Below are 21,795 nucleotides of genomic sequence, written 5' to 3'. Positions count from 1 at the left end.
AGATCGTCAGCACTCCAAAAAGTACAGCATCTTTAACAATTTCGACACGAATGCGTGAGCACAGCAAGCAGTAGTAGTCTGTAGAGCCGCCATTTTGAAGTGCTTACGAAAGGCCTTCCCATCAGCCTGTGCGCAGAGGTAGCCAATAAAGGCGTTCCCCATAGCTATGGTGAATAAAGTTCTTTCAGAGGACGAAAGGACGTCCTTCTGCACCATAGCTATGCACTTATTGCTTCCCCTATAACACCATTACTATCGAGAATTGGATATGTATCGGGTGAGAAGTTTTGAGGTATGGCATCATTTTTATATGTATAACTTTCCAATGAATTGGTATTTGCTGTTGGTACAATTCATGTTGTCATGAGGCATGCTGATTCAGCTCATCATTTATCAACAAGGTTTGAAAATAATAAAGACGAAAGGTTGACAAAATTAAAAAGACAATCTTCCTCTATGCATATGTCTACATGCAAATATAATGAAGCTGCCGGCGACACCAATTTGATTGGTTGTTCTCATATATAAAAGGCTAAATTGTAACCTTGACATAAAAGCAACCTGAAGTGAAATTCTGTACCTTTGGACACATATTTTCTGACTGATGTATCCTGATGGAAATTAATGTGTTTGGTATTTATTAACGGTGCTAACTTACAGGAAGGACATGTTTTACTCACATCCACATGAATAATGTACACAACATCCATCGCTGAAATACAGCGGAATCTTGCCATTGGCACAGAGACCACCAAGTAGGGGTGGACATTCAGGGTTGTCAACGACAACTACGCCACAGTCTGAGCAGGTATATGTTTTGCAATCCCCGACTGTCCATATGGTGTTGAACTAAATGGGAAACAGAAGTATCATAATATCAACTTTTCGTTTCCCCACACAACATCTACATGACTTGTATACATTCACCATGATCGAAAGGAATTGGTTATGTAATGATGATTAACGTTTGGACGACCATACACTATATACAGCCGGTCACAATGAACTGGAAACCACAGGATTGTAAGAATTTGGCAAGCATAGTGATGCCTGAAAGGTAAACAATTAAGATTCTACCATAGCTTCAAACAAAATAGTAGATTTGTTTGCTCTTACAATATTCTAGGTTAGGTAGAAGAAGAGGATTTTACATGATAGTATGCATGGGTCGGCATTGTTTAACACATGTAATTAACCTAAAATGAGATCTCAGTAAAATAAAAAAAATACTTACAGGTATTGTAGCTACGATACCACCGAGCATCTGGAAGAGTGGTAACAAAGCATCATAGGGCAGAGTCATGACATTACAGACATCGGGACACGTCGTTGCGGGTGCGGCAGTTGTAGGTACTAGTGTTGTAGGTGCTGCTGTTGTTGGTGCTGCTGTTGTTGGTGCTGCTGTTGTGGGTGCTGCTGTTGTCGGTGCTGCTGTTGTGGGTGCTGCTGTTGTTGGTGCTGCTGTTGTTGGTGCTGCTGTTGTTGGTGCCTCTGTTGTTGGTGCTGCTGTTGTCGGTGCTGCTGTTGTCGGTGCTGCTGTTGTTGGTGCTGCTGTTGTGGGTGCTGCTGTTGTGGGTGCTGCTGTTGTTGGTGCTGCTGTTGTTGGCGCTGCTGTTGTGGGTGCTGCTGTTGTTGGTGCTGCTGTTGTTGGTGCTGCTGTTGTTGGTGCTGCTGTTGTTGGTGCTGCTGTTGTTGGTGCTGCTGTTGTGGGTGCTGCTGTTGTGGGTGCTGCTGTTGTTGGTGCTGCTGTTGTTGGCGCTGCTGTTGTGGGTGCTGCTGTTGTGGGTGCTGCTGTTGTTGGTGCTGCTGTTGTTGGTGCTGCTGTTGTTGGTGCTGCTGTTGTTGGTGCTGCTGTTGTGGGTGCTGCTGTTGTTGGTGCTGCTGTTGTGGGTGCTGGTGTTGTTTGTGCTGTTGTTGTGGCTGGTTTTGTTGTCGGCCTTAGCGTTGTAACACAATGAGCTGGAAGCTCACAGCATTGCACGTTTATTTCATAATCCCGGCAACTGAAAGATGTGGGTGGTTTTGAAACAATTGTGAGAAACATGAGAACCTGAACGATATTACAAAACAGTGGAAATGCAAAATAAGGAGAAAGACAGACGCATGAGTCTTGAGGTCATTTGACACACAGTTACGCTACCTTTGCAGAATGTCATCCATAATTCGTCAAAAGTAAAATGGGTCATTATACCTACTGTACGCGTATGTGGATTCAATGGACATGGGAAGAAACTTGGTTTCGTATTTCATTCAAAGTTTTAGCTAAAATCATGTCACGGTCAAAGCCAACCTTTCTTTCCAAATAGATATTAGTTATATGTATAAGGTCTTCACGTGCACAGACTTCAAGGTTTCCCATTTTCAAGATAATCTTTCTTCTGGGGAAATTCAAGAATGTTTGGTAGACTCAAATGTTTGTTTAGAGTCCAGATGTGCACATAAACAGTAGATGATAGAATTAAACCATAAGTAGGCAACACAGGCGCAGGCAACGATCGCGCATGTTAACACGTCAAATGAGTCATCTGGTTGACTTAAAAGATGTTGTTTGTGGTCTTTTAGACATGTCAGATCATCATCACTTCAGTTAGAAAATGTGTACAAAATTCTGCCGTCTGATTAGAAACGATTTAGAGGAGATTGTTAAATGAAAATGGTCGTAAAAACCGTTTAGAATCATACAGTGCCTATTCGAACATGAAATAGAGGCTTCTCACCCAGTTGTTTTCTTTGAGGAGTCGCAGTATAATCCGTTATCAACGTCACATGTGACCCCATTTCCAGGCTGCATATATACGTTGGGTGCATTCCTATCTCTGCACAGTATTTTACTTGGTTTTTCGCAGAACGTATAGTTCTGACGGAGGGTATCATAGGTCTCGTCATCATTCGGATCTAGAAACACAGAAAAGTTTAAAGTTACTGGTAATACATCTATTGCTTTCAGCAACATTTGTACTTATAAAAACCCAATCACCCTGAGAGCAAATGCCAGTGAAGGGCCAAAAAACGGTGACAGAGGTCAAGAAATTGATTTCGCTCATGTTTTGCAAGTAGGTCAAGATAGTTCTTGACCTACAACCCCTCAGGGTTATTATTGTTAGAACTAGATGATTTTGATTTACGCTCAGCAATGAGTAAAATCAGAATTAGTGCCCACCCCCTTGATATAGAGAGGGGGCGGTACAAAAAGCTACCTGTGTGCGAAAGAAATACTGCATGTCAAGCACAGTGGAAGACGAAACACATTTTATTTCAAGTTGCCACTTCTATACGATAAAGAAAGAAAGGCGCTGTTTCATGGGGCCACCAAATTCTATCCAAATTTCTCCAAGTCCACTGACAAAAAGAAAACTACTCTCCTCTTATCATCGCAAAACCCACACATTATAGAAAAAGTGGGATCATTCGTCTTTCACTGTCTCGGAAAAAGAAGTCAAACCCAAATAAGATAGAATTTAGTGTTAGTATTCAGACTAGAAAAGTCACATGCTGTATTGTTATATATTGTCTGTCCGTCCTTTCATGTTACATGTACTTTCAATTAGCCTATGGGGAAGAACTTGCAATAAACTATTATTATTGTCAAAAACATAAAATATGGCGCAGTTCGGGGCACGATTACAAACGAATGCTTGACTATCATGGAAAAACGACAAAGACCAACTAAAATGCTTAAAATGACGATATCCGCGTAGGGGTAGGGGTGATCCGGTGTGCTTGTCCAAAAACGCCAGCCGTAGCGAACCCGCATTACACTACCACTAGCTACTTGAAAAAGCATTATGCTTCACCTCAATCGAGGATGACTTACTTTACCGCTTTATAAGTATCGCTCTTCTAACGGAATAGTTCAATGCAAGGCCATATTTGAACACTTCTGGCGTTGAAATAAGTTGATTAAATATGGAGATATTATTCTGGGAGATAAAGCGGTGAACATTTGTATTTAGTTAAAGGCTTGCAGGTTGTACATACATGTAGGATGGGCTGTCATCGAGGGAGTTCCATAGTTTGGTTTTTAGTCGATGAAAAGAAGCTGTCGCCTTTAAAGGACGTTGAGACAGGTAATTGAACAATGTACCAGGTGTGATTTATAGGAAATGCTAGCTGAATGAAAGGCTCCCAATGGCTAATAATAATGCTTTCTAGCGCTGAATCAATGCAGGGAATTATAGGTTCCACACAATACACAACATATATGATATCTTATCCACACTTGCATTTTGTGCAACTGTCGCAAGGGTCTGGGCGGCTGCCATTCGGCGCCACCAGGTGACCTCAATACGACTTTCCCCAACCGAAGTCAGGTACCCATTTACACCTGGGTGGAGTGAGGAAAGTCGTGCAAAGTGCCTTTCCTAAGGGCACAAAATCGGTGACATGACAGGATTGGAAGTCGGGATATCTTTGTTCTGAGTCGAACGCTCTGCCGTTGCGCCACACGACCCCAAGTTCGGACAAGCTGAGAGAGATCATCGGAGCAATGGTCATGAACGTACGCGATAGAAACGACACAAGGTGTCAACGTTCCGCTTATAACAAAGGGACGCCATATTTGATACCAACCAATAGCTAATGGCCGTACACATTCTCATTTCAATGCGGTCTGATAGTTGGAGACAGTCATTTGAAGATCCTTCCCAAAGACGAGAGCAATATTCCAGACAGGCACTAGCAACGATAGTGATGGTGATATCCTTTACAGATTAAGTATAATGTCGGGAGTGAGGTAGTTAATGGTATAGAGAACTTTCATAGCTGCAGATTTGGCACTCCCTTGTAACTAGTTTCAATTCATAGATATGGGTGGAAGAAATGGTTTACGGTATCTATTTACGCAAAGTGTTTTTAGTGTTTTTAGCTTGGCAAGAACTTTTTTTGCCAAACTTTGAATTGTAAGAGCAAATGAAGTGATAGGTTGGCTTCAAATTTGCACCATATATATATAAATATATATAAAAAATAACTGATAATGAGCACATTTGGCAATGATATGTTTGGCAAAGTCTTGGTTGTCACGTGGTTGTCCTCAAAGGAAAGTGTTTCTATCGAATTTAACAAAAAATATACTTTGAGTCCAGGGGACGGAAAATATACCCAAAACTTATTTTACCCGTTCCCAATGCAACAGTAGGTTTTGAGTAAAATGAAAGCTATTTAGAGGGGTATGGGTCAAGCACTATCACTGTAGAATTATGCATATTAGCCAAATAGTTTTTGAAACACTATTGTTTGATCCTTAAAGACTGTTGATCTAAATTTGCTTCTTTCTAATGCCTAATTGCTGCCAATTCTAATGCTTAATTTCTGCCAATGTAAAAAACGTATACAATTTAGCCAGGCAATTTAAACAAAACTGAGACCATAAAAACAGAGACACATTGATTTCTCCGAAACATATTCAAAACATAAATGGTGTCAATATACTGACTGCTGCCACTAAACAAGTCAAAATATAAACTAACCTGGTGCCCCTCCATTCATAAAACCAGTCCATATACAAACAGGAACACAGTATGCAGTGGTTGTAGGTGCTGCTGTTGTAGGTGCTGCTGTTGTGGGTGCTGCTGTTGTTGGTGCTGCTGTCGTGGGTGCCGCTGTTGTGGGTGCTGCTGTTGTTGGTGCTGCTGTTGTGGGTGCCGCCGTTGTTGGTGCCGCCGTTGTTGGTGCTGCCGTCGTTGGTGCTGCCGTCGTTGGTGCTGCCGTTGTGGGTGCTGCCGTCGTGGGTGCTGCCGTCGTGGGTGCTGCCGTCGTGGGTGCTTCTGTCGTTGGTGCGGCTGTCGTTGGTGCTGCTGTCGTTGGTGCTGCTGTCGTTGGTGCTGCTGTCGTTGGTGCCGCCGTCGTTGGTGCCGCCGTCGTTGGTGCCGCCGTCGTTGGTGCCGACGTCGTTGGTGCCGCCGTCGTTGGTGCTGCCGTCGTGGGTGCTGCCGTTGTGGGTGCTGCCGTCGTGGGTGCTGCCGTCGTGGGTGCTTCTGTCGTTGGTGCGGCTGTCGTTGGTGCTGCTGTCGTTGGTGCTGCTGTCGTTGGTGCCGCCGTCGTTGGTGCCGCCGTTGTGGGTGCCGCCGTTGTTGGTGCTGCCGTTGTTGGTGCTGCCGTTGTTGGTGCTACTGTTGTTGGTGCTGCTGTCGTGGGTGCTGCTGTCGTGGGTGCTTCTGTCGTTGGTGCGGCTGTCGTTGGTGCTGCTGTCGTTGGTGCTGCTGTCGTTGGTGCTGCTGTCGTTGGTGCCGCTGTCGTTGGTGCCGCTGTCGTTGGTGCCGCTGTTGTGGGTGCCGCTGTTGTGGGTGCCGCTGTTGTGGGGGCCGCTGTCGTTGGTGCTGCCGTCGTTGGTGCTGCCGTCGTTGGTGCTGCCGTCGTTGGTGCTGCCGTCGTTGGTGCTGCCGTCGTTGGTGCTGCCGTCGTTGGTGCTGCCGTTGTTGGTGCTGCTGTTGTTGGTGCTGATGTCGTTGGTGCTGCTGTTGTTGGTGCTGCCGTGGTTGGTGCTGGGGTGGTTGGTCCAGGCGTTGTGCATTCGTGCATTTCATAGCAACATCTGTACCGTACCTCATAGTTTGAACAACTGTATTTGAAGACAAATTCAGTAATTATGTTTGAATAATTCTCAGATTAAAAGACTACAGTTAGTTTTTTTTCAATTTCGATATTGGAATGTGTATGCACGTAAGATTGAAGTTACGGATTTTTTCAGTAAACTCAATAAATTCGTGAAGTTATTTGTCATGAATAAAGGAAAAGTTAAAAATTATCAAAACCCAGTGGAGAGTGGATCTGATCCGCTACTTATATTTGGTTGAATACAAAAACGCTATTGCGTTGCCATTTTTACATTGAATTTGGATTTGGCCGCAATTACATTATACAGCATCAATATTCTAGTAACCCCCTAAGCACCCCCAGATAAAGTACAGGCAGCTTTTACATATTCTATTGCAAACAACCTATTGATAAACTTTAAGTTGGGCGTATTTCAGAAATCTTGGGTTGACTCTATAGTATTAAACATCACTGTATTTCTGGATACTTGTTGGTCAACTTATAGCCGTAGCAACTTTATTTACCGATTGCTTTAGGTCCGAATCGACATTGATTTTAAACATCCCATTGAAACCAATATTTACGATGAAAAAGGCCCTTAGAAAAATAGGGCGTGCTGTGGAACTCTAGGGCCGATCTTGAAAATAATGTTTGAAGCTTGTATGTGGAAAACATTATGACTTTTAACCTTTTAAACTTGATTCTTCTATCGGAAATTACGAATTGACAAACGAGCTCATCGACTATTTAGCATACAGCCTGTTCTTGGTTTTACTTCTATTGGACCATCCTAAATAGTAAATTGCTTTAACCTAAATAAGAAAATCAATTCACAGATTTCCTGTAAAACCTGGTTCGCCAGGTTTGTCCTTTAGTCACTAACGAAAGCTAGCGTGTTTTTTTTCTGAAATGTCTTTTTTTAATGTTATCCAGTTGCTTGGCTTCAGTTACTGTCTTTGGCGTACTTCTTCCATTCTTTCGTACCAAAAATTGACCTTGAACTTCAGCAATTTACCCATAATAACCAATAGTTAAGGCATCGTTCCCATCATGCAACACATTCCATCGGTCCGCATAAATGGGCAATAATGAACCATTTGATTATAAAGGCTTCATTCATTTGTTCATTCGTGATACATTTTTTACGATTTTGCTGATTTTAAATCAATAAAGATGTGGTCTTTTAGGAAAAAACGCTTCTGGAGTTGAGTATGCCTGTATTTAGTTTTAAGAGTGTTGAAAAGTACAGTTCAAAAGCTATCTTTATTATTCAACAAATTGTTTGGATTGAAGCAATAATGTTATATGATCCATCACAACATGTTACATTATTGGTCAAATGATTGGGGACTTGTAGAGCAATGTTTGTAGGCTAACAATTCTATACATGAACTTACTTGTATTCACACTGAGCACCGTATTCTAAGGTACATTCAGTGAGCCCGTCATCTGAGATGCCTCCATTCCCTAGCACGTAATCTGTTCCTACGAGCCGGCACTCAATGTCCATTGGCGTCTCACAAATGTCATATCCGTTTTCTCGAGCTGATTCGTCATCTTCGTCCTCTTCGCCTTGTTCTTAAATTAATCAATAAATATATATCTTCATCCCGTTATTCTTAACATCATTTATGTGTAACAAGGAAATGTGTATGACTGTAATGGTGTAAACTTTTGGAAGAGCTGAGAGGAACTATGGTCTTAGACAACGTGAATTAACTGTCCTGAACAACTCCCCGAGGGTTAATATTCTCCCTGAAAGAGAGACTGGTACTAAATTAGCAAACATACTTGTTCTATCAAAAGTAAATCATTATGAACAGTATGGCACTAAATTGAACTATCATAACACATTGTCCTGTGTCCGAATATAATTTTCACGTGTATCTTGTTTTGAATTTGATGAACCACACTGGATTGTATCATTTATGGACCGTTCTTGTTTATGTGTTTGTTGTTTGTTCCTACCTCCAGGTGTCTCACAAAGGAATTCCCTTGCAGTGTCACAATCCGTGGCTGTAAGGTCTCCATTCCTCATCATTAGGCAACGTTGAGTATCACTTCCATCAGGGGCATTGCTGAAGAAGAAATAGTTGTGAAGGTCTCTTATGAAAGGGCGTTGTTATTTCAGCATTGCTACATTCCTGCTAGAACTGCGTACAAATTAAGTTATTTTCCAAACATATGAGTTGATATTAAGTACAGGACACGTGTGTTGAGAGTAGTTTTACTCTGCCGTCTGATATTGATTTCCTTTCTATAGTTTCTTTCAAACTTTTGCTAATTTTTGCCGTTTTATTCACGGACACTTATAAGCCATCCAAGTGCTAAACATATTTTGGAATGACAGGGAAATGATAATCTCACAGCGATGTAAGAAGGTCCAATCCGTCAGTGCTTCCGCTGTCCCACGCCCAAGCATCATTTATCCACGTGGCTCCCAGATAGTATGTTTTCTCTTCATATTCATCCATGATCATGCCCTGAAGTTGGGACAATTGCACCAATGCATAGGTTCAACAGGTTGGAAAGTCAACTGAAGCCAAAGACATCAAGTATCTCCTAGTAGCAGAGAGTTTATCAAGACCTGCACAATGAAGGCATCTGACTACCTGTCAAAACGTTGGTACAAGGAGGGACGTTTACTTATATGTTGAAAATTCTACTTTCAGATGTAGGTTTTAAATTGATGCTGCCTGTATCAGAGTCAACATAAAAGTTCAGTAAAATTTCGCGAAGTGAAAAACAATTAAAGTATCTACTACTCAGGTTTGATTCATCTAACATGTAGCATGGGAACGGCTTTTACGTAGAAATGAATGGAAAGGGTCGGCAAATCCATGTCCATAGCAATGAATTCATAATTAAGAAAATAAGTTCCACTACTATGGTCTTCTGGGTTGACCTCTCCTTTTATCCTTGAGCAGATACTTCGTAACTATAATAAAACTATAATTATGGATTTAAGAAATCATGTATTGATTCTCTCTTGGTAAAAGATAGAGCACTTGATATCTACATTGTAATTTGTTCCCAAGGCATCAAAGACAATATTCCCGTTACACTTACATATTCATCGGAGGATGAAATAGACACCAAGCTGCCACCACCTTGCTGACAGATTGTTTCTGCAGAATCCTTGTCTGTTGGTTCTTACGTTTCGTAATGATAGCAGGATTCCCCAAATGGCATGTCATTATCATCCTCACACACTGAACAGTAGGAAACAAACAGACATTGGCATCTACTATCAAATGAAAGATAGATGTTGCTTTACCTTAAAGTACCCATGACCACTCGCAAAATTTCTACATGGAAGGAAAAGATATACAAGACAACATGCAATTTTGCAGGGTTAAATAGGTCAAGCTTGTATCATGAATCTAAGATAAGCTAATGCTGCAGCGGAAGAAAAACAATGATTGGCATTTGCAAAAAGCCTAAAAAAATCGCAAGCTATCAAACTTTTGACGATTTCCAATTATATCAGACAAAAGCCGTCCCTACAACATAGACATAATTCTATTCAAGCTCTATCTTACGTGATAATTTCATACGAATAATATACATTCATTTTTTTGCTCCAAAAATTATTATCAATCTTAGTTTAAACCGTGTTTATCATATCAATGTTCCACAAGATTCCTGTTTTTAACAGTTTCAACACCAACGTACCTGTAGGAGGGCAGTGTGTATCTATCCATTCAGACCATTGACAATCAGGTTCACATATTGTAGTTGGTGCTTCAGTTGTGGGTGCTGCTGTTGTGGGTGCTGCTGTTGTGGGTGCTGCTGTTGTGGGTGCTGCAGTTGTGGGTGCTGCTGTTGTCGGTGCTGCTGTTGTGGGTGCTGCTGTTGTCGGTGCTGCTGTTGTCGGTGCTGCTGTTGTGGGTGCTGCTGTTGTGGGTGCTGCTGTTGTTGGTGCTGCTGTTGTCGGTGCTGCTGTTGTCGGTGCCGCTGTCGTCGGTGCCGCTGTCGTCGGTGCCGCCGTCGTGGGTGCCGCCGTCGTGGGTGCCGCCGTCGTGGGTGCCGCCGTTGTTGGTGCCGCCGTTGTTGGTGCCGCCGTCGTGGGTGCTTCTGTCGTGGGTGCGGCTGTCGTGGGTGCGGCTGTTGTTGGTGCTGCTGTCGTTGGTGCTGCTGACGTTGGTGCTGCTGTCGTTGGTGCTGCTGTCGTCGGTGCTGCTGTCGTCGGTGCCCCTGTTGTCGGTGCCGCTGTCGTTGGTGCCGCTGTCGTTGGTGCCACTGTCGTTGGTGCCGCCGTCGTTGGTGCCGCCGTCGTTGGTGCCGCCGTCGTTGGTGCCGCCGTCGTTGGTGCCGCCGTCGTTGGTGCTGCTGTTGTTGGTGCTGCTGTTGTTGGTGCCGCCGTCGTTGGTGCAGCTGTTGTTGGTGCTGCTGTTGTGGGTGCCGCTGTCGTTGGTGCAGCTGTTGTTGGTGCTGCTGTCGTTGGTGCTGCTGTCGTTGGTGCTGCTGTTGTTGGTGCTGCTGTTGTTGGTGCTGCTGTCGTTGGTGCAGCTGTTGTTGGTGCTGCTGTTGTTGGTGCCGCTGTCGTTGGTGCAGCTGTTGTTGGTGCTGCTGTCGTTGGTGCCGCCGTCGTGGGTGCCGCCGTTGTTGGTGCCGCCGTTGTTGGTGCCGCCGTCGTGGGTGCTTCTGTCGTTGGTGCAGCTGTTGTGGGTGCTGCTGTCGTTGGTGCTGCTGTCGTTGGTGCAGCTGTTGTTGGTGCTGCTGTTGTTGGTGCTGCTGTCGTTGGTGCTGCTGTTGTTGGTGCTGCTGTTGTGGGTGCCGCTGTCGTTGGTGCCGCTGTCGTTGGTGCCGCTGTCGTTGGTGCCGCTGTCGTTGGTGCCGCCGTCGTTGGTGCCACCGTCGTTGGTGCCGCCGTCGTTGGTGCCGCCGTCGTTGTTGCCGCCGTCGTTGGTGCCGCCGTCGTTGGTGCCGCCGTCGTTGGTGCCGCCGTCGTTGGTGCCGCCGTCGTTGGTGCCGCCGTCGTTGGTGCAGATGTTGTTGGTGCCGCTGTTGTTGGTGCTGCTGTCGTTGGTGCTGCTGTCGTTGGTGCTGCTGTTGTGGGTGCCACTGTCGTTGGTGCCGCTGTCGTTGGTGCCGCTGTCGTTGGTGCCACTGTCGTTGGTGCCGCCGTCGTTGGTGCCGCCGTCGTTGGTGCCGCCGTCGTTGGTGCAGCTGTTGTTGGTGCTGCTGTTGTTGGTGCTGCTGTCGTTGGTGCTGCTGTTGTTGGTGCTGCTGTTGTGGGTGCCGCTGTCGTTGGTGCTGCTGTCGTTGGTGCTGCTGTCGTTGGTGCCGCTGTCGTTGGTGCCGCTGTCGTTGGTGCCGCTGTCGTTGGTGCCGCCGTCGTTGGTGCAGCTGTTGTTGGTGCTGCTGTTGTTGGTGCTGCTGTCGTTGGTGCTGCTGTCGTTGGTGCTGCTGTTGTGGGTGCCACTGTCGTTGGTGCCGCTGTCGTTGGTGCCGCTGTCGTTGGTGCCACTGTCGTTGGTGCCGCCGTCGTTGGTGCCGCCGTCGTTGGTGCCGCCGTCGTTGGTGCCGCCGTCGTTGGTGCAGCTGTTGTTGGTGCTGCTGTTGTTGGTGCTGCTGTCGTTGGTGCTGCTGTTGTTGGTGCTGCTGTTTTTGGTGCGGCTGTCGTTGGTGCCGCTGTCGTTGGTGCCGCTGTCGTTGGTGCCGCTGTCGTTGGTGCCGCTGTCGTTGGTGCCGCCGTCGTTGGTGCCGCCGTCGTTGGTGCAGCTGTTGTTGGTGCTGCTGTTGTTGGTGCTGCTGTCGTTGGTGCTGCTGTCGTTGGTGCTGCTGTTGTGGGTGCCACTGTCGATGGTGCCGCTGTCGTTGGTGCCGCTGTCGTTGGTGCCACTGTCGTTGGTGCCGCCGTCGTTGGTGCCGCCGTCGTTGGTGCCGCCGTCGTTGGTGCCGCCGTTGTTGGTGCAGCTGTTGTTGGTGCTGCTGTTGTTGGTGCTGCTGTCGTTGGTGCTGCTGTTGTTGGTGCTGCTGTTGTGGGTGCCGCTGTCGTTGGTGCCGCTGTCGTTGGTGCCGCTGTCGTTGGTGCCGCTGTCGTTGGTGCCGCTGTCGTTGGTGCCGCCGTCGTTGGTGCCGCCGTCGTTGGTGCCGCCGTCGTTGGTGCCGCCGTCGTTGGTGCCGCCGTCGTTGGTGCCGCCGTCGTTGGTGCCGCCGTCGTTGGTGCAGCTGTTGTTGGTGCTGCTGTTGTTGGTGCTGCTGTCGTTGGTGCAGCTGTTGTTGGTGCTGCTGTTGTTGGTGCTGCTGTCGTTGGTGCAGCTGTTGTTGGTGCTGCTGTCGTTGGTGCTGCTGTTGTTGGTGCTGCCGTTGTTGGTGCTGGAGTGGTTGGTCCAGGCGTTGTGCATTCGTGCATTTCATAGCAACATCTGTACCGTACCTCATAGTTTGAACAACTGTATTTGAAGACAAATTCAGTAATTATATTTGAATAATTCTCAGATTAAAAGACTTCAGTTAGTTTTTTCAATTTCGATATTTGAATGTGTATGCACGTAAGATTGAAGTTACGGATTTTTTCAGTAAACTCAATAGATTCGTGAAGTTATTTGTCATGAATAAAGGAAAAGTTAAAAATTATCAAAACCCAGTGGAGAGTGGATCTGATCCGCTACTTATATTTGGTTGAATACAAAAACGCTATTGCGTTGCCATTTTTACATTGAATTTGGATTTGGCCGCAATTACATTATACAGCATCAATATTCTAGTTACCCCCTAAGCACCCCCAGATAAAGTACAGGCAGCTTTTACATATTCTATTGCAAACAACCTATTGATAAACTTTAAGTTGGGCGCATTTCAGAAATCTTGGGTTGACTCTATAGTATTAAACATCACTGTATTTCTGGATACTTGTTGGTCAACTTATAGCCGTAGCAACTTTATTTACCGATTGCTTTAGGTCCGAATCGACATTGATTTTAAACATCCCATTGAAACCAATATTTAAGATGAAAAAGGCCCTTAGAAAAATAGGGCATGCTGTGGAACTCTAGGGCCGATCTTGAAAATAATGTTTGAAGCTTGTATGTGGATAACATTATGACTTTTAACCTTTTAAACTTGATTCTTCTATCGGAAATTACGAATTGACAAACGAGCTCATCGACTATTTAGCATACAGCCTGTTCTTGGTTTTACTTCTATTGGACCATCCTAAATAGTAAATTGCTTTAACCTAAATAAGAAAATCAATTCACAGATTTCCTGTAAAACCTGGTTCGCCAGGTTTGTCCTTTAGTCACTAACGAAAGCTAGCGTGTTTTTTTTCTGAAATGTCTTTTTTTAATGTTATCCAGTTGCTTGGCTTCAGTTACTGTCTTTGGCGTACTTCTTCCATTCTTTCGTACCAAAAATTGACCTTGAACTTCAGCAATTTACCCATAATAACCAATAGTTAAGGCATCGTTCCCATCATGCAACACATTCCATCGGTCCGCATAAATGGGCAATGATGAAATATTTGATTATAAAGGCTTCATTCATTTGTTCATTCCTGATACATTTTTTACGATTTTGCTGATTTTAAATCAATAAAGATGTGGTCTTTTAGGAAAAAACGCTTCTGGAGTTGAGTATGCCTGTATTTCGTTTTAAGAGTGTTGAAAAGTACAGTTCAAAAGCTATCTTTATTATTCAACAAATTGTTTGGATTGAGGCAATGATGTTATATGATCCATCACAACATGTTACATTATTGGTCAAATGATTGGGGACTTGTAGAGCAATGTTTGTAGGCTAACAATTCTATACATGAACTTACTTGTATTCACACTGAGCACCGTATTCTAAGGTACATTCAGTGAGCCCGTCATCTGAGATGCCTCCATTCCCTAGCACGTAATCTGTTCCTACGAGCCGGCACTCAATGTCCATTGGCGTCTCACAAATGTCATATCCGTTTTCTCGAGCTGATTCGTCATCTTCGTCCTCTTCGCCTTGTTCTTAAATTAATCAATAAATATATATCTTCATCCCGTTATTCTTAACATCATTTATGTGTAACAAGGAAATGTGTATGACTGTAATGGTGTAAACTTTTGGAAGAGCTGAGAGGAACTATGGTCTTAGACAACGTGAATTAACTGTCCTGAACAACTCCCCGAGGGTTAATATTCTCCCTGAAAGAGATCTGGTACTAAATTAGCAAACATACTTGATCTATCAAAAGTAAATCATTATGAACAGTATGGCACTAAATTGAACTATCATAACACATTGTCCTGTGTCCGAATATAATTTTCACATGGATCTAGTTTTGAATTTGATGAACCACACTGGATTGTATCATTTATGGACCGTTCTTGTTTATGTGTTTGCTGTTTGTTCCTACCTCCAGGTGTCTCACAAAGGAATTCCCTTGCAGTGTCACAATCCGTGGCTGTAAGGTCTCCATTCATCATCATTAGGCAACGTTGAGTATCACTTCCATCAGGGGCATTGCTGAAGAAGAAATAGTTGTGAAGGTCTCTTATGAAAGGGCGTTGTTATTTCAGCATTGCTACATTCCTGCTATAACTGCGTACAAATTAAGTTATTTTTCCAAAAATATGAGTTGATTTTAAGTACAGGACACGTGTGTTGAGAGTAGTTTTACTCTGCCGTCTGATATTGATTTCCTTTCTATAGTTTCTTTCAAACTTTTGCTAATTTTTGCCGTTTTATTCACGGACACTTATAAGCCATCCAAGTGCTAAACATATTTTGGAATGACAGGGAAATGATAATCTCACAGCGATGTAAGAAGGTCCAATCCGTCAGTGCTTCCGCTGTCCCACGCCCAAGCATCATTTATCCACGTGGCTCCCAGATAGTATGTTTTCTCTTCATATTCATCCATGATCATGCCCTGAAGTTGGGACAATTGCACCAATGCATAGGTTCAACAGGTTGGAAAGTCAACTGAAGCCAAAGACATCAAGTATCTCCTAGTAGCAGAGAGTTTATCAAGACCTGCACAATGAAGGCATCTGACTACCTGTCAAAACGTTGGTACAAGGAGGGACGTTTACTTATATGTTGAAAATTCTACTTTCAGATGTAGGTTTTAAATTGATGCTGCCTGTATCAGAGTCAACATTAAAGTATCTACTACTCAGGTTTGATTCATCTAACATGTAGCATGGGAACGGCTTTTACGTAGAAATGAATGGAAAGGGTCGGCAAATCCATGTCCATAGCAATGAATTCATAATTAAGAAAATAAGTTCCACTACTATGGTCTTCTGGGTTGACCTCTCCTTTTATCCTTGAGCAGATAGTTCGTAACTATAATAAAACTATAATTATGGATTTAAGAAATCATGTAGTGATTCTCTCTTGGTAAAAGATAGAGCACTTGATATCTACATTGTAATTTGTTCCCAAGGCATCAAAGACAATATTCCCGTTACACTTACATATTCATCGGAGGATGAAATAGACACCAAGCTGCCACCACCTTGCTGACAGATTATTTCTGCAGAATCCTTGTCTGTTGGTTCTTCCGTTTCGTGATGATAGCAGGATTCCCCAAATGGCATGTCATTATCATCCTCACACACTGAACAGTAGGAAACAAACAGACATTGGCATCTACTATCAAATGAAAGATAGATGTTGCTTTACCTTAAAGGACCCATGACCACTCGCAAAATTTCTACATGGAAGGAAAAGATATACAAGACAACATGCAATTTTGCAGGGTAAAATAGGTCAAGCTTGTATCATGAATCTAAGTTAAGCTAATGCTGCAGCGGAAGAAAAACAATGATTGGCATTTGCAAAAAGCCTAAAAAAATCGCAAGCTATCAAAATTTTGACGACTTCCAATTATATCAGAAGACAAAAACCGTCCCTACAACATAGACATAATTCTATTCAAGCTCTATCTTACGTGATAATTTCATACGAATAATATACATTCATATTTTTGCTCCAAAAATTATTATCAATCTTAGTTTAAACCGTGTTTATCATATCAAATGTTCCACAAGATTCCTGTTTTTAACAGTTTCAACACCAACGTACCTGTAGGAGGGCAGTGTGTATCTATCCATTCAGACCATTGACAATCAGGTTCACATATTGTAGTTGGTGCTTCAGTTGTGGGTGCTTCAGTTGTGGGTGCTGCTGTTGTGGGTGCTGCTGTTGTGGGTGCTGCTGTTGTGGGTGCCGCTGTTGTGGGTGCCGCTGTTGTGGGTGCCGCTGTTGTGGGTGCCGCTGTTGTGGGTGCCGCTGTTGTGGGTGCCGCTGTTGTCGGTGCCGCTGTTGTCGGTGCCGCTGTTGTGGGTGCCGCTGTTGTGGGTGCCGCTGTTGTGGGTGCCGCTGTTGTGGGTGCCGCTGTTGTGGGTGCCGCTGTCGTCGGTGCCGCCGTCGTTGGTGCCGCCGTCGTCGGTGCCGCCGTCGTCGGTGCCGCCGTCGTGGGTGCCGCCGTCGTGGGTGCCGCCGTCGTGGGTGCCGCCGTCGTGGGTGCCGCCGTCGTGGGTGCCGCCGTCGTGGGTGCCGCCGTCGTGGGTGCCGCCGTCGTGGGTGCCGCCGTCGTGGGTGCCGCCGTCGTGGGTGCCGCCGTCGTGGGTGCCGCCGTCGTGGGTGCCGCCGTCGTGGGTGCCGCCGTCGTCGGTGCCGCCGTCGTGGGTGCCGCCGTCGTGGGTGCCGCCGTCGTGGGTGCCGCCGTCGTGGGTGCCGCCGTCGTTGGTGCTGCCGTTGTTGGTGCCGCCGTCGTGGGTGCTTCTGTCGTGGGTGCGGCTGTCGTTGGTGCTGCTGTCGTTGGTGCTGCTGTCGTTGGTGCTGCTGTTGTTGGTGCCGCTGTTGTTGGTGCCGCTGTTGTTGGTGCCGCTGTTGTGGGTGCCGCTGTCGTTGGTGCCGCTGTCGTTGGCTCTGCTGTCGTTGGTGCCGCCGTCGTTGGTGCCGCCGTCGTTGGTGCCGCCGTCGTTGGTGCCGCCGTCGTTGGTGCCGCCGTCGTTGGTGCCGCCGTCGTTGGTGCCGCCGTCGTTGGTGCAGCTGTTGTTGGTGCTGCTGTTGTTGGTGCTGCTGTCGTTGGTGCAGCTGTTGTTGGTGCTGCTGTCGTTGGTGCTGCTGTTGTTGGTGCTGCCGTTGTTGGTGCTGGAGTGGTTGGTCCAGGCGTTGTGCATTCGTGCATTTCATAGCAACATCTGTACCGTACCTCATAGTTTGAACAACTGTATTTGAAGACAAATTCAGTAATTATGTTTGAATAATTCTCAGATTAAAAGACTACAGTTAGTTTTTTCAATTTCGATATTTGAATGTGTATGCACGTAAGATTGAAGTTACGGATTTTTTTCAGTAAACTCAATAAATTCTTGAAGTTATTTGTCATGAATAAAGGAAAAGTTAAAAATTATCAAAACCCAGTGGAGAGTGGATCTGATCCGCTAATTATATTTGGTTGAATAAAAAAACGCTATTGCGTTGCCAATTTTACATTGAATTTGGATTTGGCCGCAATTACATTATACAGCATCAATATTCTAGTAACCCCCTTAGCACCCCCAGATAAAGTACAGGCAGCTTTTACATATTCTATTGCAAACAACCTATTGATAAACTTTAAGTTGGGCGCATTTCAGAAATCTTGGGTTGACTTTATAGTATAAAACATCACTGTATTTCTGGATACTTGTTGGTCAACTTATAGCCGTAGCAACTTTATTTACCGATTGCTTTAGGTCCGAATCGACATTGATTTTAAACATCCCATTGAAACCAATATTTAAGATTTAAGTATTAAACATCACTGTATTTTGGATACTTGTTGGTCAACTTATAGCCGTAGCAACTTTATTTACCGATTGCTTTAGGTCCGAATCGACATTGATTTTAAACATCCCATTGAAACCAATATTTAAGATAAAAAAGGCCCTTAGAAAAATAGGGCGTGCTGTGGAACTCTAGGGCCGATCTTGAAAATAATGTTTTAAACTTGCATGTGGATAGTATTATGACTTTTAACCTTTTAAACTTGATTCTTCTATCGGAAATTAAGAATTGACAAACGAGCTCATCGACTATTTAGCATACAGCCTGTTCTTGGTTTTACTTCTATTGAACCATCCTAAATAGTAAATTGCTTTAACCTAATTAACAAATCAATTCCGAGATTTCCTGTAAAACCTGGTTTGCAAGTTCTGTCCTTTAGTCACTTACGAAAGCTAGCGTGTTTTTTTCTGAAATATTTTATTTTAATGTTATCCAGTTGCTTGGCTTCAGTTACTGTCTTTGGTGTAATTCTTCCATTCTTTCGTACCAAAAATTGACCTTGAACTTCAGCAATTTACTTATAATAACCAATAGTTAAGGCATCGTTCCCATCATGCAACACATTCCATCGGTCCGCATAAATTGGTACTAATGAACCATTTGATTATAAAGGCTTCATTTATTTGTTCATTCGTGATTCATTTTTACAATTTTGCTGATTTTAAATCAATAAAGATGTGGTCTTTTAGGAAAAAACGCTTCTGGAGTTGAGTATGCCTGTATTTCGTTTTAAGAGTGTTGAAAAATACAGTTCAAAAGCTATCTTTATTATTCAACAAATTGTTTGGATTGAAGCAATGATGTTATATGATCCATCACAACATGTTACATTATTGGTCAAATGATTGGGAACTTGTAGAGCAATGTTTGTTGGCTAACAATTCTATACATGAACTTACTTGTATTCACACTGAGCACCGTATTCTAAGGTACATTCAGTGAGCCCGTCATCTGAGATGCCTCCATTCCCTAGCACGTAATCTGTTCCTACGAGCCGGCACTCAATGTCCATTGGCGTCTCACAAATGTCATATCCGTTTTCTCGAGCTGATTCGTCATCTTCGTCCTCTTCGCCTTGTTCTTAAATTAATCAATAAATATATATCTTCATCCCGTTATTCTTAACATCATTTATGTGTAACAAGGAAATGTGTATGACTGTAATGGTGTAAACTTTTGGAAGAGCTGAGAGGAACTATGGTCTTAGACAACGTGAATTAACTGTCCTGAACAACTCCCCGAGGGTTAATATTCTCCCTGAAAGAGATCTGGTACTAAATTAGCAAACATACTTGATCTATCAAAAGTAAATCATTATGAACAGTATGGCACTAAATTGAACTATCATAACACGTTGTCCTGTGTCCGAATATAATTTTCACATGGATCTAGTTTTGAATTTGATGAACCACACTGGATTGTATCATTTATAGACCGTTCTTGTTTATGTGTTTGTTGTTTGTTCCTACCTCCAGGTGTCTCACAAAGGAATTCCCTTGCAGTGTCACAATCCGTGGCTGTAAGGTCTCCATTCATCATCATTAGGCAACGTTGAGTATCACTTCCATCAGGGGCATTGCTGAAGAAGAAATAGTTGTGAAGGTCTCTTATGAAAGGGCGTTGTTATTTCAGCATTGCTACATTCCTGCTATAACTGCGTACAAATTAAGTTATTTTTCCAAATATATGAGTTGATTTTAAGTACAGGACACGTGTGTTGAGAGTAGTTTTACTCTGCCGTCTGATATTGATTTCCTTTCTATAGTTTCTTTCAAACTTTTGCTAATTTTTGCCGTTTTATTCGCGGACACTTATAAGCCATCCAAGTGCTAAACATATTTTGGAATGACAGGGAAATGATAATCTCACAGCGATGTAAGAAGGTCCAATCCGTCAGTGCTTCCGCTGTCCCACGCCCAAGCATCATTTATCCACGTGGCTCCCAGATAGTACGTTTTCTCTTCATATTCATCCATGATCATGCCCTGAAGTTGGGACAATTGCACCAATGCATAGGTTCAACAGGTTGGAAAGTCAACTGAAGCCAAAGACATCAAGTATCTCCTAGTAGCAGAGAGTTTATCAAGACCTGCACAATGAAGGCATCTGACTACCTGTCAAAACGTTGGTACAAGGAGGGACGTTTACTTATATGTTGAAAATTCTACTTTCAGATGTAGGTTTTAAATTGATGCTGCCTGTATCAGAGTCAACATTAAAGTATCTACTACTCAGGTTTGATTCATCTAACATGTAGCATGAAAACGGCTTTTACGTAGAAATGAATGGAAAGGGTCGGCAAATCCATGTCCATAGCAATGAATTCATAATTAAGAAAATAAGTTCCACTACTATGGTCTTCTGGGTTGACCTCTCCTTTTATCCTTGAGCAGATACTTCGTAACTATAATAAAACTATAATTATGGATTTAAGAAATCATGTATTGATTCTCTCTTGGTAAAAGATAGAGCACTTGATATCTACATTGTAATTTGTTCCCAAGGCATCAAAGACAATATTCCCGTTACACTTACATATTCATCGGAGGATGAAATAGACACCAAGCTGCCACCACCTTGCTGACAGATTATTTCTGCAGAATCCTTGTCTGTTGGTTCTTCCGTTTCGTAATGATAGCAGGATTCCCCAAATGGCATGTCATTATCATCCTCACACACTGAACAGTAGGAAACAAACAGACATTGGCATCTACTATCAAATGAAAGATAGATGTTGCTTTACCTTAAAGGACCCATGACCACTCGCAAAATTTCTACATGGAAGGAAAAGATATACAAGACAACATGCAATTTTGCAGGGTATCATGACATGAATCTAAGTTAAGCTAATGCTGTAGCGGAAGAAAAACAATGATTGGCATTTGGAAAAAGCCTAAAAAAATCGCAAGCTATCAAAATTTTGACGACTTCTTATTATATCAGAAGACAAAAACCGTCCCTACAACATAGACATAATTCTATTCAAGCTCTATCTTACGTGATAATTTCATACGAATAATATACATTCATATTTTTGCTCCAAAAAGTATTATCAATCTTAGTTTAAACCGTGTTTATCATATCAAATGTTCCACAAGATTCCTGTTTTTAACAGTTTCAACACCAACGTACCTGTAGGAGGGCAGTGTGTATCTATCCATTCAGACCATTGACAATCAGGTTCACATATTGTAGTTGGTGCTTCAGTTGTGGGTGCTGCTGTTGTGGGTGCTGCTGTTGTGGGTGCTGCTGTTGTGGGTGCTGCTGTTGTGGGTGCTGCTGTTGTGGGTGCTGCTGTTGTGGGTGCTGCTGTTGTGGGTGCCGCTGTTGTGGGTGCCGCTGTTGTGGGTGCCGCTGTTGTGGGTGCCGCTGTTGTCGGTGCCGCTGTTGTCGGTGCCGCTGTTGTGGGTGCCGCTGTTGTGGGTGCCGCTGTTGTGGGTGCCGCTGTTGTGGGTGCCGCTGTTGTCGGTGCCGCTGTCGTCGGTGCCGCTG

The 21,795-nt window shown here is 43.9% G+C and overlaps 2 protein-coding genes across 2 annotated transcripts in view; both read right to left on the bottom strand.

The window, feature by feature from the left end:
• The window catches only part of LOC136424183 (mucin-2-like), a 26,265-nt gene extending 15,779 nt beyond the window's left edge, over positions 1 to 10,486 (bottom strand). Inside the window, exons 1-9 of the mRNA XM_066412693.1 lie at positions 10,210 to 10,486; positions 9,604 to 9,746; positions 8,902 to 9,017; positions 8,503 to 8,612; positions 7,932 to 8,112; positions 5,469 to 6,559; positions 2,718 to 2,895; positions 1,235 to 2,003; positions 681 to 849 (exon numbers count right to left, since the gene is read on the bottom strand). Of these exons, the coding sequence (XP_066268790.1) occupies positions 681 to 849; positions 1,235 to 2,003; positions 2,718 to 2,895; positions 5,469 to 6,559; positions 7,932 to 8,112; positions 8,503 to 8,612; positions 8,902 to 9,014 (2,611 nt within the window). The 5' untranslated portion in view covers positions 9,015 to 9,017; positions 9,604 to 9,746; positions 10,210 to 10,486. The remainder of the gene's footprint in view (positions 1 to 680; positions 850 to 1,234; positions 2,004 to 2,717; positions 2,896 to 5,468; positions 6,560 to 7,931; positions 8,113 to 8,502; positions 8,613 to 8,901; positions 9,018 to 9,603; positions 9,747 to 10,209) is intronic.
• On the bottom strand, positions 9,688 to 21,795 carry LOC136424618 (mucin-22-like). The gene is made up of 11 exons (XM_066413235.1): positions 21,436 to 21,795; positions 20,839 to 20,981; positions 20,173 to 20,288; positions 19,773 to 19,882; positions 19,203 to 19,383; positions 17,180 to 17,702; positions 15,276 to 15,391; positions 14,876 to 14,985; positions 14,306 to 14,486; positions 10,550 to 10,776; positions 9,688 to 9,746 (listed from the first exon to the last, which is right to left on the bottom strand). The coding sequence occupies exons 2-11, from the start codon at positions 20,959 to 20,961 to the stop codon at positions 9,688 to 9,690; spliced, it is 1,746 nt and encodes a 581-aa protein (XP_066269332.1). The 5' UTR covers positions 20,962 to 20,981; positions 21,436 to 21,795.

The sequence above is a fragment of the Branchiostoma lanceolatum genome, chromosome 18, assembly GCF_035083965.1.
Source record: "Branchiostoma lanceolatum isolate klBraLanc5 chromosome 18, klBraLanc5.hap2, whole genome shotgun sequence".
In the NCBI taxonomy this organism is placed as follows: domain Eukaryota; kingdom Metazoa; phylum Chordata; class Leptocardii; order Amphioxiformes; family Branchiostomatidae; genus Branchiostoma; species Branchiostoma lanceolatum.
Note: the sequence above shows the minus strand (reverse complement) of the source record. Positions and strands in the feature narration are given on the sequence as shown.